General features: G+C 38.4%; 1 protein-coding gene across 1 annotated transcript in view; it reads left to right on the forward strand.

The window, feature by feature from the left end:
• Positions 1–14357, forward strand: part of LOC135517923 (WD repeat-containing protein 5) — a 28322-nt gene that overhangs the window by 8037 nt on the left and 5928 nt on the right. Inside the window, exons 4-5 of the mRNA XM_064942649.1 lie at positions 1311–1384; positions 1476–1565. Of these exons, the coding sequence (XP_064798721.1) occupies positions 1311–1384; positions 1476–1565 (164 nt within the window). The remainder of the gene's footprint in view (positions 1–1310; positions 1385–1475; positions 1566–14357) is intronic.

Raw genomic sequence — 14357 nt, forward strand, 5'->3', positions numbered from 1 at the left:
GTGTGGCAAAGAAGTTAACTTTATATTCAGGTCATAAAGTTGTTATGTTTGGGGCAAACACAACATGTCATTGAGTACCACTCTAAATATTTGCAATCATGGTGGTGGCTGCATCATGTTATGGGTATGCTTGTCAATGGCAAAGAATAGTGAGTTTAGGATAAATGGGAACGGAATAGAGCTAAGCACAGGCAAAATCCGAGAGGAAAACCTGGTTGTCTGCTTTCCAACATACTGGGTGACAAATTCACCTTTAAGCAGGACAATAACCTTTTTAAAAAACTAATTGGGTTAAAATCTAAGGCAAGACTTAAATTGGTGTCTCGCAATGATCAACAACCAACTTGACAAAGCTTGAAGAATTGTGAAAATAATACTGTTCTTCAAATATTGTACAATCCAGGTGTGCAAAGCTCTTAGACTTACTCAGAAAAAGTCACAGCTGCAAAAGGTGATTCTAACATGCATTGACTTTGGGTTGAATACTTATCTAATCAAGATAAACTTCAAATTTTAGTGTCCTTTTGTTGTCCCCAGCACAAGGTGTACCTGTGTTTTTTTAAATGTATTTGTTCAATATATACATTCAATGTTGTCATACCTGTTGCCTATATCCTTTTGATGTTTGCTTTCTCACTAAACACAAGGAAGAAAGAGGGGTGTGTGTGTATATATATATATATATATATATACACACACACTCCTCTTTCTTCCTTGCGTTTAGTGAGAAAGCAATATATATAAATATATTTATATGGAGCACAGTGCATGTAAGATTTGTGAGTGTGATTTGATGGACATTGGTGCTTGCATGTACAGTTCCTTCAGAGTATTCACACCCCTTGATAACCCCCCACCCCCCCAATGAAATCCATAGTAATCCTACTTTTTAACACAACAAAATGTGGAAAAAGTCAAGGGGGTGGGAATACTTTCTGAGGGTGCTGTATGTAACGGTTATTCCATCACTAACCAGATAGTATGACATGCTATGGCAGCAAGAATATTGTCTGACTAGTGCAAATATGGCTACTTTCTCTCTCCCTCCTGTCTCACATGGTGCTGCTCTGTTTGCTACTGCAGCAGGGTGGGGGAAGGGCAGCGGCTGGTGTCTTTCCCTAGTTGTGCAGCAAGTGCCCAGGTTTTTAAGAACGTTTCACAAAAAACACATGTATTTTGGCTATCGGGATATCCAAAGAACACTAAACATTATTCTAGTGGTGAAAATATTTCAGATGCCTATCCCTAATGATAACACTACATTTCAGTAGAAAATGCTTATGTAACCTGTCTTGAAATGTGTTTTACAGCTGCTGACAAACTGATAAAAATTTGGGGAGCTTACGATGGAAAGTTTGAGAAAACAATATCGGGACACAAACTTGTGAGTTCAAGCTTCCATTTCTATATATATTTTTATGGATATGCCTCTAGTGTGGCACAAACCAAGTGTCCCTTTCACTTGTCATCTGCAGGGTATCTCAGATGTTGCCTGGTCCTCAGACTCCAACCTCCTGGTTTCAGCATCTGACGACAAGACTCTAAAGATCTGGGACGTCAGCTCGGTAAGAGGCAGGATGGGGAGGTTATTCTCAGAAATGTAGAATAAGGGGGCTGGTTTGGAGATGGCATAGAACAGACATGCTTCTGTATTAGGCTAAGAAATTATTCCCAAGTACATGTATTTTATTTTCTCTGTTATGGTGTGAGCACTGAAAAGACATGCATTATTGTTGCTAACGCCCCGCTGTTCAGATGAAGGGAATTAACACTCTATAATGTGCACCACTGCAGCGGTCAACTCAAACTGCAGTGTGTAGCTGCGGGTGAAGTAATTCAAAGCATATACTTTATCACTCAGGATGTAACTTTCCAGTGCTACTATTTTTGCCATGTAATGTTATTGAAATTCAGTTGAAGATGCTACATGTAGAATGTCTCACCCATGTGGAAGCTAGGTGAATTGCAACAACACTTAAGCTAAATATAAACAAACAATCAATCAATGTATTTATAAAGCCCTTTTTACATTAGCCGATGTCACAAAGTGCTGTACAGAAACCCTGTCTCAAACAGTAAGCAATGCAGATGTAGAAGCACAGTGGTCAGGAAAAACTACCTAGAAAGGCCAGAACCTAAGGAAGAAACGTAGAGAAGAACCAGGCTCTGAGGGGTGGCCAGTCCTCTGGCTGTGCCGGGTGGAGATTATGACAGAACATGTTCAAGATGTTCATATATGACCAGCAGGGTCCGATAATAATAATCACAGTGGTTGTAGAGGGTGCAACAGGTCAGCACCTCAGGCGTAAATGTCAGTTGGCTTTTCATAGCCGATCATTCAGAATTAGAGACTGCAGGTGCGGTAGAGAGAGGCCAACGGCAGGTTTGGGACAAGGTACTACATCCAGTGAACAGGTCAGGGTTCCATAGCCACAGACAGAACAGTTAAACCTGGAGCAGCAGCATGACCAGGTGGACTGGGGACAGCAAGGAGTCATCAGGCCAGGTAGTCCTGAGGCATGATCCCAGGGCTGAGGTCCTCCGGGAGGGGAGGGAGACAGAATTAGAGGGCGCACACTTAAATTCACACAGGACACCGGATAAGACGGGAGAAATACTCCAGATATAACAGACTGACCCTAGCCCACCGACACAAACTATTGCAGCATAAATACTGGAGGCTGAGACAGGAGGGGTCGGGAGGCACTGTGACCCTGTCAGACTTTCCCCCTTCCCTGCATCCCATTTCCCCGCAACATGTGGAGACTTGGTGGCTGTGGAAACTAGTGGATAACACTTGCGCTTGAGTGTTTTTTACTTTGTTTCATCCACCAGCTTCAAACAACTGAAAATACAATATTTATTTGTTATTGAAAATATATTTCACAGCGATTTTTAGATTGTACAAGGATTCTGTACACTATGAATTGCTTGTTTTGTCACAAACTGAAATGATTTCTGTGGCTGTAATTTCAGTTTTCAATTAATTTGGATGTTTTGTGATTTGGATGTAGACTTGATGGAAATGTAGCCCTATGTGGTGCAATGGAGGCCTTGATGGTATAAGCCAGTGCAGACATAACTGTCATTTGATAAAACTGTTAAAAATAAATGTAGATGAGTCTTGGATTGAGGGGTGAAGGTGGTCAGGGGTTGTAAACTGGTGGCCCGTGAGCCAAATTCAGACAGCGGGCTATTTTATTTGCCCCTCAAGTTCTCTGAGTAAAAAATAAATAAAAAAATAGGTTGTAATAAAATAATGGTAATTATTGAAAAAAATCACGATTCTCTAGAAAATGTTGGCCTTAATGCAAATATAAGCCCAGCTCATTTTACATAAAATATATAGGCAAAAATACTGTTACTGTAAAACGTGATTTTTTTTTTTTTAGTTTTCTGTTGTTGTTTTATTTCCAATATGCAAATGGAGGGAATTGGTCAAACTCGCAGTTTAATACATGTACAAAATCATCCTCTTTTCCTAAAATCATGATGGTCATTACTTTTATTTATTTACATGAAAGGGGGCAGGGTAACTTGGATCCAGACAATCGATCTGAGATCGACTTAAGTTTCAGTTATGCCAAACATGTCTCAGCATTTAAAAAAAAATGATATAAAGCTAGAGAATGAGAAATACCGGAGTTTTTGCACAGGTACAGCCGACTAGCGTTAGCTAACGTTAACTTCTCTGAGAAATGTGGGACGGTAGCGTCCCACCTCGCTAACAGACAGTGAAATTGCAGGGCACCAAATTCAAAACAACAGAAATCCCATAATTAAAATTCCTCAAACATGCAAGTATTTTACACCATTTTAAAGATGAACTTGTTGTAAATCCAGCCACAGTGTCCGGTTTCAAAAAGGCTTTACAACGAAAGCACACCAAACGATTATGTTAGGTCAGTACCTAGTCACAGAAAAACAAAGCATTTTTTCCAGCCAAAGAGAGGAGTCACAAAAAGCAGAAATAGAGAAAATTAATCACTAACCTTTGATCTTCATCAGATGATACTCATAGGACTTCATGTTACACAATACATGTATATTTTGTTCGATAAAGTTCATATTTATATTCAAAAATCTCAGTTTACATTGGCGCGTTATGTTCAGTAGTTCCAAAACATACTGTGATTTTGCAGAGAGCCACATCAATTTACAGAAATACTCAAAATAAACATTGATAAAAGATACAACTGTTATGCGTGGAATTTTAGATCCACTTCTCCTTAATGCAACCGCTGTGTCAGATTTAAAAAAAAAACTGTACGGAAAAAGCACCCCATGCAATAATCTGAGTACAGTGCTCAGACAACAACACAAGCCATACACATATCCGCCATGTTGTGGAGTCAACAGAAGTCAGAAATAGCATTATAAATGTTCACTTACCTTTGATCTTCATCAGAATGCACTCCCAGGAATCCCAGTTCCACAATAAATGTTTGATTTGTTCGATAACGTCCATTTATGTCCAAATACCCCATTATTGTTCGCGTTTAGTACACAATCCAAACTCATGATGCGCGGACAAGTCCAGGCGAAAGTTCAGACGAAAAGTTCTATTACAGTTCGTAGAAACATGTCAAACGAACTATAGAATCAATCTTTAGGATGTTTTTATTGTAAATGATCAATAATGTTTCAACCAGAGAATTCCTTTGTCTGTAGAAATGCAATGGAACAGAGCAAACTCTCACGTGAGGACGTGTGATCAGCTCATGCCACTCCACTGACTCATTCAGCTCCCATTCCTCCCTCCTTCACAGTAGTAGCATCAAACAAAGTTCTAAAGAATGTTGGCATCTCGTGGAAGCCTTGGGAAGTGCAATATGACCCCATAGACACTGTATATTTGATAGGCAATGATTTGAATAACTACAAACCTCAGCTTTCCCACTTCCTGGTTAGATTTTATCTCAGGTTTTTGCCTGCCATATGAGTTCTCTTATACACAGACATCATTGAAACAGGTTTAGAAACTTCAGTGTTTTCTATCCAAATCTACTAATAATAGGCAAATATTAGCAACTGGGCCTGAGTAGCAGGTAGTTTACTCTGGGCACCTTATTCATCCAAGCTACTCAATACTACCCCCCCAATCCCAAAGAAGTTAACTGCAGTGTAAATTTGATTTACAAAATATTTTTTTACAATCTATTTGTAGTCATAGACTATAATATTGTACAAAATAATATTGCAATACTCTAATGTATACATTTTTCCTTCAGTTTGTTATAACCAGTTTTAGGAGGACGTGGCATTTACCCCTTCCTTCACCCGACAGTTGGCTGCCCATCTGATAATGGCCGCTCAAAACTACACCTAAACTATATTGAAATGAATTTCACTCATATATGTAGCCTAAAGACGAGTTTCAATTGACAATAGTCTGATGGGTGACCAATATTTTCAATTGTGAATGAAGACACTGAGGGAACAGAGCAGCGTGTGAAATTGACAAAGGGAATGGAGCTTACCAAAATAATAACTTTTTCTAATCCTAGGTTCATGCAGGTCAGACATTTTGATTTATATTACATATCAGAAAGAGCATATTATACGGTTTATAAAATAACTGCTTTTGCCAAACAACTCAAGACATTTAGCAAATGAGCTCTTTTTCAAAATGTAACTTTTTCCAAAGATTCAACACCTGAGCACTCACGGCTGCATATAGGCAAGGAAGCGCAGACTTGTAAACATAATAAAACTTAAAATATGCTATTCTGTTATTTTCCCACCAGCTTACTACACCAGGCACGCATGTATGTTGATTATGTCCATCCACACCTGACGTGATCAGGACCGCAGGTTGAAATATGAAAAAGACCTCTGAACCAACTATATTAATTTGGGGACATGTCGAAAAGCATTAAACATTCGTGGCAATTTAGCTAGCTAGCTTGCTGTTGCTAGCTAATTTGTCCTGGGATATAAACATTGGATTGTTATTTTACCTGAAATGCAAAAGGTCCTCTGACAATTAATCAACAGATAAAATGGTAAACCGAGTTAGTTGCTAGTAATCTCTCCTCCTTCAGTCTTCTTCTTTGGACTTTGTAGTGGTTAGCAACCAATTTTAAGGTGCATTACCACCACCAACTGTACTGGAGTGTGAACCTCAGTTCATCTTTCAATCACCCATGTGGGTATATGCTCCTAAAAACCAATGAGGAGATGGGAGAGGCAGGATATGCAGCGCGTCACAAGTATAACCAAGTTCTATTTTAGCGCCTGGCTAGGCAGACCCTCATGAGCAGTTTGGATGCAACAATTGAATAACATGTGTATGGTCAGCGTGTTAGGTTCATAATGTTTAAGACCTGCCAAAACAAAATAATGGATTAACACTTGAGTTGTGTAGTTTAGCATGTTTAAAAAAAATATTTTTACATAGCCTACAGTAACAAACTAATGAAAATCCTATTGTAATTCTTAGATTTCTTTCGTAATCTGTGACCTTCATATAAACAACCAAAGGATTTATTAGAATGTTGACGCTAAAACAACTGGGAATTGGCTCAGAATGTGATGGCTAGAGGCCTGGCTTTTCTAGTGTAAAAAATACTTAACATTGAATAATCAACAGCAAATACATATAGGGCTGGGCGACGTGGCCAAAATATCAGATCACAATGTTTTTCAAGTTGATGGTATTTTATGTTTTTTAAATAATATAAGTTCTACATTTGCTTTGAGTAGTGCATGACCCTAGGGTGGTAACACAATTATTCACACCCCTTTTCCATATGTTGTTGTTACAAGGTGTGAGTAAAATAGATTTGTCTTTTTTTGAGTTAACAATCTACACAAAATACTTGAATGTCAGTGGAAGAAAATGTATTATGAAACCTTTCCACTCATGGATTGTAGAATATTTCACTTTCTTAAAATTCTTCAAACTTTGTCAAGTTGGTTGTTGTTCATTGCTAGACAGCCATTTTCAAGTTGTGCCATAGAATTTCGAGCCGATTTCAAAGAAAACTAACTAGGCCACTCAGGAACATTCGATGTCGTCTTGGTAAGCTACTCCGGTGAATTTGTCGCCCAGTGTCTGTTTGAAAGTAGCCTGAACCAGGTTTTCCTCTTGGATTCTGCCTGTGCTTTGCTCTATTCCATTTATTTTTATCATAAACTGCATAGTCCTTGCCGATGACAAGCATACCCATAACATGATGCAGCCACCATCATGCTTGAAAATATGAAGAGTGGTACTCAGTGATGATGTTGGATTTGCCACAAATTCTAACACTTTGTTTTCAGGACATAACGTTCATGTCTTTGCTACATTTTTAGCAGTTTTACTTTAGTGCCGTATTGCAAACAGGATGCATGTTGTGGAATATTGTTGTTCTGTGCCGGCTTCTTTTCTCTCTGTCATTTAGCTTATTATTGTGGAGTAACTACAATGTTGTTGATCCATCCTAAGTTTTCTGATATCACAGCCAATAAACTCTGTTTTAAAGTCACCATTGGCCTCATGGTGAAATCCCTGAGTGGTTACCTTCCTCTCCGACAACTGAGTTAGGAAGGACACCTGTATCTTTGTAGTGACTGGGTGTATTGATACACCATCTGAAGTGCAATTAATGATTTCACCATACTCAAAGGGATATTCACGGGTTTTTAATCTGTGGTTGACTCTGTTTTGAAATTCACTGCTTTACTGAGGGAACCTACAATTATCAGTATGTGTGGGGTACAGAGATGAGGTAGTCGTTCATAAATCATGTTAAACACTATTATTGCACACAGAGTGAGTTTATTATTATGCTCAATAAAGATTGCAAAATTGTGAGATTTGTGATGTACCGATTCCATGGCACAAATTATTATACGAAATTATTGCAACCAATAGAATGTTATATATGGGGATGCAACCATCCCAGCTCTGCAGATTTGTCTAAGAAGAGACAATCATTAGATAATTTGTTTTGGTACTGTCCATATGGAGCTTGTTTTTGATTGCATGTTCAGGAATAGATGAAGAATTGCAACATTTACCTGGAGCTAACTCTGCAAATAGCACTGCTGGGTGATTTGAAAAGTCATAGTCAATCGATCAATAACATAATACATATTTTTGCTCAAGTATTATCTTTAATTTACAATCTGTAGAAACTATGAGAATAGAAAGATTCAGAACTTTTGTGAAACAGCACAGTTGATAAATATATGTTCAATAGAAATCAAAACTGGATGATGTTCAGAGATAAATGGGAGGGGTTGAGTGGAGCTGAAAGGGGGTGACTAAAAACAACAAGATAACTAATGTCAAATTTACTGTGTCCTTAAAATGTATGTAGGTTCAGAACTTCTGTGAAACAGCACAGTTCACCTTCACTTGTTCCACATTTTGTTACGTTACAGCCTTATTCTAAAATGTGCTCTTGTTTTTAACCCCCCCAATCTACACAAAATACCCCATAATGACAAAGCAAAAACAGACTTTCTGAAATTTTTGCTCATTTTATTGAAAATAAAAAAACGTAGCACTAAAGTATTCAGACCCCTTACTCAGTACTTTGATGCACATTAGGCAGTGATTACAGCCTCGTCTTCCTGGGTATGACGCTACAACCTTGGCACACCTGTATTTGGGGAGTTTCTCCCATTCTTCTCTGCAGATCCCCTCAAGCTCTGTCAGGTTGGATGGGGATCTCAAGGCTGATCAATGGAAACGGGATGCATCTGAGCTCAGTTTCGAGTCTCATAGCAAAGGGTCTGAATACTTATGTAAATTAGGTATTTTTGTTTTATTTTGAATACATTTGTAAACATTTCTTAACCTGTTTTTACTTTGTCATTGTGGGGTATTGTGTGTAGATTGATGAGGGGAAGAAATGAATTTCATCAATTTTAGCGTAAGTTTGTAAGGTAACAAAATGTGGAAAAAGGGAAGTCAGAATACTTTACGAATGATTTATAGATTATATTAGTACCAGTCAAAGTTTGGACACAACCCCTGGAATGAGGTGGTTTCTTTGCATTTTTTAAAACTATTTTCTACATTGTAGAATAATAGTGAAGACATCAAAACTATGAAATGACACATGGAATCATGTAGTAACCAAAAAAGTGTTAAACAAATTAAAATATATTTGAGATTCTTCAAAGTAGCCAAAGTGATCAATAATATTTCAACCGGACAATAACGTTGTCAATATAAAAGGTAAACAAGAAAGGCACTCTCTCGGGACTGCGCATGGAAAAAGCTCTGTGCCATGTCAGGATCCACTCATTCAGACTGGTCTTACTCCCTCATTTATCAGAATACATGCCTGAAACAATTTCTAAAGACTGTTGATATCTAGTGGAAGGCATAGGAACTGCAATTTGAGTCCTAATTCAATGGATACTGTAATGCCATTGAAAAGAAAAAAGAAAAGAAAAAAAAAACTACTTCCTGAATGGATTTTGCAGGTTTTCGCCTGCCAAATCAGTTCTGTTATACTCAGACACTGTTTTAACAGTTTTGGACACTTTAGAGTGTGTTCTATTCAAATCTACCAGTTATATGCATATCATATCGTATTTTCGAACGTAAATAATCGATAAATTGAAGACGGGATGATCTGTGTTCAATACAAGAGGAAAACAAACTAGCTAGCTTTCTGGTCACGCACCTCTATCTAACAGTACACTACAAGTGACCCTTGTTCTGAACAGGGCTACTTCTTCATTCCACAAAGGAAAAACCTCAAACAATTTATAAAGACTGGTGACATCCATTGGAAGCGGTAAGAACTGCAAGAATTCCCTTAGAAATCTGGATTCCCAATGAAAACTCATTGAAAAGTGTGACCTCAACAACAAAAAATCTGAATGGTTTGTCCTCGGGGTTTCGCTAAATAAGTTCTGTTATATTCACAGACATGATTCAAACAGTTTTTGAAACGTCAGTGTTTTCTATCCAAATCTACTAATAATATGCATATCTTATCTTTTGGGTATGAATAGCAGGCAGTTGAATTTGGGCATGCATTTCATCCGGACGTGAAAATACTGCCCACTGTCACCAAGAAGTTAATGCGTTTGAGCCAATCAGTTGTGTTGTGACAAGGTAGAGTTGGTGTAAAAGACCAAGTCCAAATTATGGCAAGAATAGCTCAAACGAGCAAAGAGAAACAACAGTCCGTCATTACTTTAAGACATGAAGGTAAGTCAATCTGGAAAATGTCAAGAACTTTGAAATTTTCTGCAAGTGCAGTTGCAAAAACCACCAGGCGCTATGATTAACCTGGCTCTCATGAGGACTGCCACCGGAAAGGATGACCCAGAGTTACATCTGCTGCAGAGGATACTTTCATTAGTTACCAGCCTCAGAAATTACAACCCAAATAAATGCTTCATAGTTCAAGTAACAGACACATCTCAACATCAACTGTTCAGAGGAGACTGCATGAATCAGACCTTCATGGGTGAATTGTTGCAAAGAAACCACTGCTAAAGGACACCAATAAGAAGAGACTTCCTTGGGCCAATAAACACGAGCAATGGACTTTAGACCGGTGGAAGTCTGCCCTTTTAGTCCGAGTCGAAATTTGAGATTGTTCTAACCGCGTGTCTTTTGTGAGACGCAAAGTAGGTGAACGGATGATCTCTGCATGTGTGGTTCCCACCGAGAAGTATGGAGGAGGAGGTGTGATGGTGTGGGGGTGCTTTGCTGGTGACCCCGGCAGTGATTTATTTAGAATTCAAGGCACACTTAACCCACATGACTACCACACTATTCTGCAGCAAATCCCATCTGGTTTGCGCTTAGTGGGACTGTATTTTGTTTTTCAACAGAACAATGACACAACACACCTCCAGGCTGTGTAAAGGCTATTTCACCAAGGAGAGTGATGTGCGGCATCAGATGACCTGGCTTCAACAATCACCCGACCTCAACCCAATTGAGATGGTTTGGGATGAGTTGGACCGCAGAGGGAGGGAAAAGCAGTTAACAAGTGCTGAGCATATGTGGGAACTCCCAAGACTTGGAAAAGCATTCCAGGTGAAGCTAGTTGAGAGAATGCCAAAAGTGTGCAAAGCTGTTGTCAAGGCAAAGGGTGGCTACTTGAAGAATTTAAAATATATTTAGAATTGTTTATCACTTTTTTTGGTTACTATGTTTTTATGTGTTATTTCATAGTTTTGATGTCTTCACTATTATTCTACAGTGTAGTAAAAACAAGGAAAACCCTGTGTGTGTGTGTGTGTGTGTGTGTGTGTGTGTGTGTGTGTGTGTGTGTGTGTGTGTGTGTGTGTGTGTGTGTGTGTGTGTGTTCGCGCGCGTGCACTGCATTCGGAAAGTATTCACACCCCTTCCCTTTTCCACGTTATTGAAAAAAATTTTTTTTAGATGTTTTTGCATATTTTTTTTTTTTAAATAAAAAAGCAGAAGGGGAGCGAAGAGTAAACAAGTAGTGCGTAAGCTTAAATTTTTCACATTAGACAAGGCAGTTGCACATTTAAATACTGTTAAAGAACTTAAAGTAAAAACCGGTCCATTCATCGATACCTGTGTGTGTGTGTGTGTGTGTGTGTGTGTGGTAAAATACGGTCTACCGCCCAGCCCTAAATACACATTACCAAATATACATCTGTACACACATTGCACTGGAAGGAGTGGGATAAAGTGCAGACAATGGAAAAGAAAAAAGCAGCGTACAACAATGAATCAAGTTTTATTCATTAGAGTAATGAGGGAATATGTTTAGACTGAACTGGGGTCCACTGGGCACGTGACAGGCTAAAACAGGTGATGGTGGAGCGCTCTGCTCAAATCAAACTAATCTGTGCCACCGGGCCATATTGTCAACATAGCAGCGCAATGCATCGTTCAGAAATATATTCATGTATTTTCTATAAAATGTTTACTAAAACAAATCCCGCAATGACTGCAGGGATAAAGGACTTCATGCTTCCTCTTGCCGAGTGGGATGCAGACGCATCTTGAGATTTCATCCCTTGAGATTTTACTGGCTTTAATCTGAGCACTTTCCCTTTACAGTGTGGCAAGGCTTGAACAACATGTTCCCAACAATTCAGTCCATTTCTATTATGGTGGGGAATAAGGTGAACTTTAAGTCACCATGGAAACTGTAGCATCTCAGGGTAGCCTTAACATTAGTTATCTGCATCTAGTGAAGACCCAGTGGGCAAAACCAGGTTGAAAAAACATAAGTATGACATCTTATTCTGATCGAAACTGGCTTCTTTTAAATTTACTTTTGCTGACCAGAATATTACGTATTTTTCTGACCACCATACGACCAGTTGGTCATAATGTCATATTTAAGCCCTCGTCATAACCTGGTAGTAACAACCTGACTACAGTTTATTACGTACTGTAAAAAGTATTGCAGAGGATATAGTTGGATGTTGAAAACCTTGTTCATTACATTTCTGTGTTTCCCATAGTCACCAATTAAAATTTAAATCTGCAACATATTCTTACATTTTAAAGTAGATCAAGAAAAGATCTACATCAATGTTTTGCACATCTGCATGCAGTAATTGTTTCATAATTCACCCACAGACATTACATGTATAGAAAGACTGGGATGGGGTGTATATAAAAGCCCATTGTTTTAATGTATGAATGATTACTGAGAGTGGTGTGATGGTGTAGATCCTCATCAAGGACCTTTTAGCATAGAATGCGATTTGGAGCGTAGTGGCCCTCTTGAAGAGTGGTGTGATGGGTCAGATCTGCAGTGAAGAGAATCGTTACAACTTCATCAATTATAGATTTTAAAAGAACTAGAAAAGGACATTCATAAAGACACTGTGGACTCGGCCGGCTAAAAGTTTTTCCAGTTGAAGAAGTTTGTGGCACTTATAGCTTCAAAATAGAGCAACTAGCTCATGTCCATACTTTGCGTCCTCCACCACGGAGGTCAGGGGCATATTTTAGGACTTTCCGGGGGGCCAACGGTAGATCAACCTCCTGAGTTGTATGGCTTTTCATGACACTTACTGTAAGCATAATAAGAGAAGAAAATGTATGAATGATTGGCATGATGTTGGCATGCAGGACAGAACAGTAATGCACAGTATAATATCTTTTAACAGTCATAGTCTACTAAAAATGTCTCATTGTTTGTCAAATGTCTCAACTTTTCATATTTACTTATCAATTACAATTGAGCACACACACGTGGTGGCAAAGGCATATTTGTTCCTCTGACCCTTCATATTGAAGTGGGACATTTAATTCATTGGTCATCAATCTGTAACATTTTAAGAGGATAACAAAATGAAATAGCAGTTGGATAATTAAACGTTTTAGCTAATCCTTAATGGTAAGGTTTTGCTTTAATCCTAACAGGTTAATATTCAAACAACTGTTTCTAAACACACCGCTCCATAATCCTGGGGACATTGTCTCGGACAGAGGTTCCACAAATTGAGGACAGCTTGGCAGTCTTAAAGAAAGTCCAATTTAAAAATGTGAAGTGCGTAAAGAGGCAATAAATATTTTTTTTCTAAAGTTATATCATTCTCACAACACATTGTTAGAAATGGGTGTAATTGGCAAATTTCTTCTGCAGCGTGGAAAGTTTGAGTTTGGCTGAGCAACGGAGAATGAGCAAGGGAGAAACTAGACATGACTCTCAGGTGTATTTGACAGATATCAAAAGGTCAAAACGTTAGCTAAGTTAGCTAGCTTACAACCAATGGCTCCAGCAGTTAAACTTGTACATTTACAAAGTCCATGGAGGATTAGCCAGGGGGTAACGTTTGCCAGCTAAAATAGCAAATATTTTCCCCAACAAACCGCGGCTAATTCAGGTGCAATAATTTCTGGGTAATTATTGATGGAAATGAATGCCATTTAAAAACAGGGTTTTGTAAATCCTGGTGGATTGTAGTAGGATACTGGAATAAGACCGGCCCACTTGTTTGTTAAATTCTGTAGTTTGTCATAATAGAACATCGAAACAGCATTCAGTTGAACAAGAAAATGTGCAGTACAATAAACAGTGCAATTTGCTAACAAAGATTACTATTAGACGCCAACACACAGCAAGCTATATCATTAATTAAACCATTATTTAATTGTACTGCAGTTGTACTGTATTTTAAAGGCAGTGAAATGTTATTAGGGTGTCCTGTATTATTGTGCATGTTTATCTTATGCTGGTTGCCTAGAAAAAATGTGGAAGTGAATGTGCACATTTCAATTGGGTGGACTGCAACTTTGAAAAACACTACCATAGCCTGTAGTAAAAGCATTTATACCGTCAGAAAAAAAATCTAAATTGGGGACCATCTCTGATTAGCTATAGGACTGCAGAGACTGTCACAAATTCGATGACTTGGAGGTTAAATATATCACTTCATTGTTTTAGTTTTTTTTATTG

The sequence above is a fragment of the Oncorhynchus masou genome, chromosome 28 (assembly GCF_036934945.1).
Source record: "Oncorhynchus masou masou isolate Uvic2021 chromosome 28, UVic_Omas_1.1, whole genome shotgun sequence".
Lineage (NCBI taxonomy): Eukaryota > Metazoa > Chordata > Actinopteri > Salmoniformes > Salmonidae > Oncorhynchus > Oncorhynchus masou.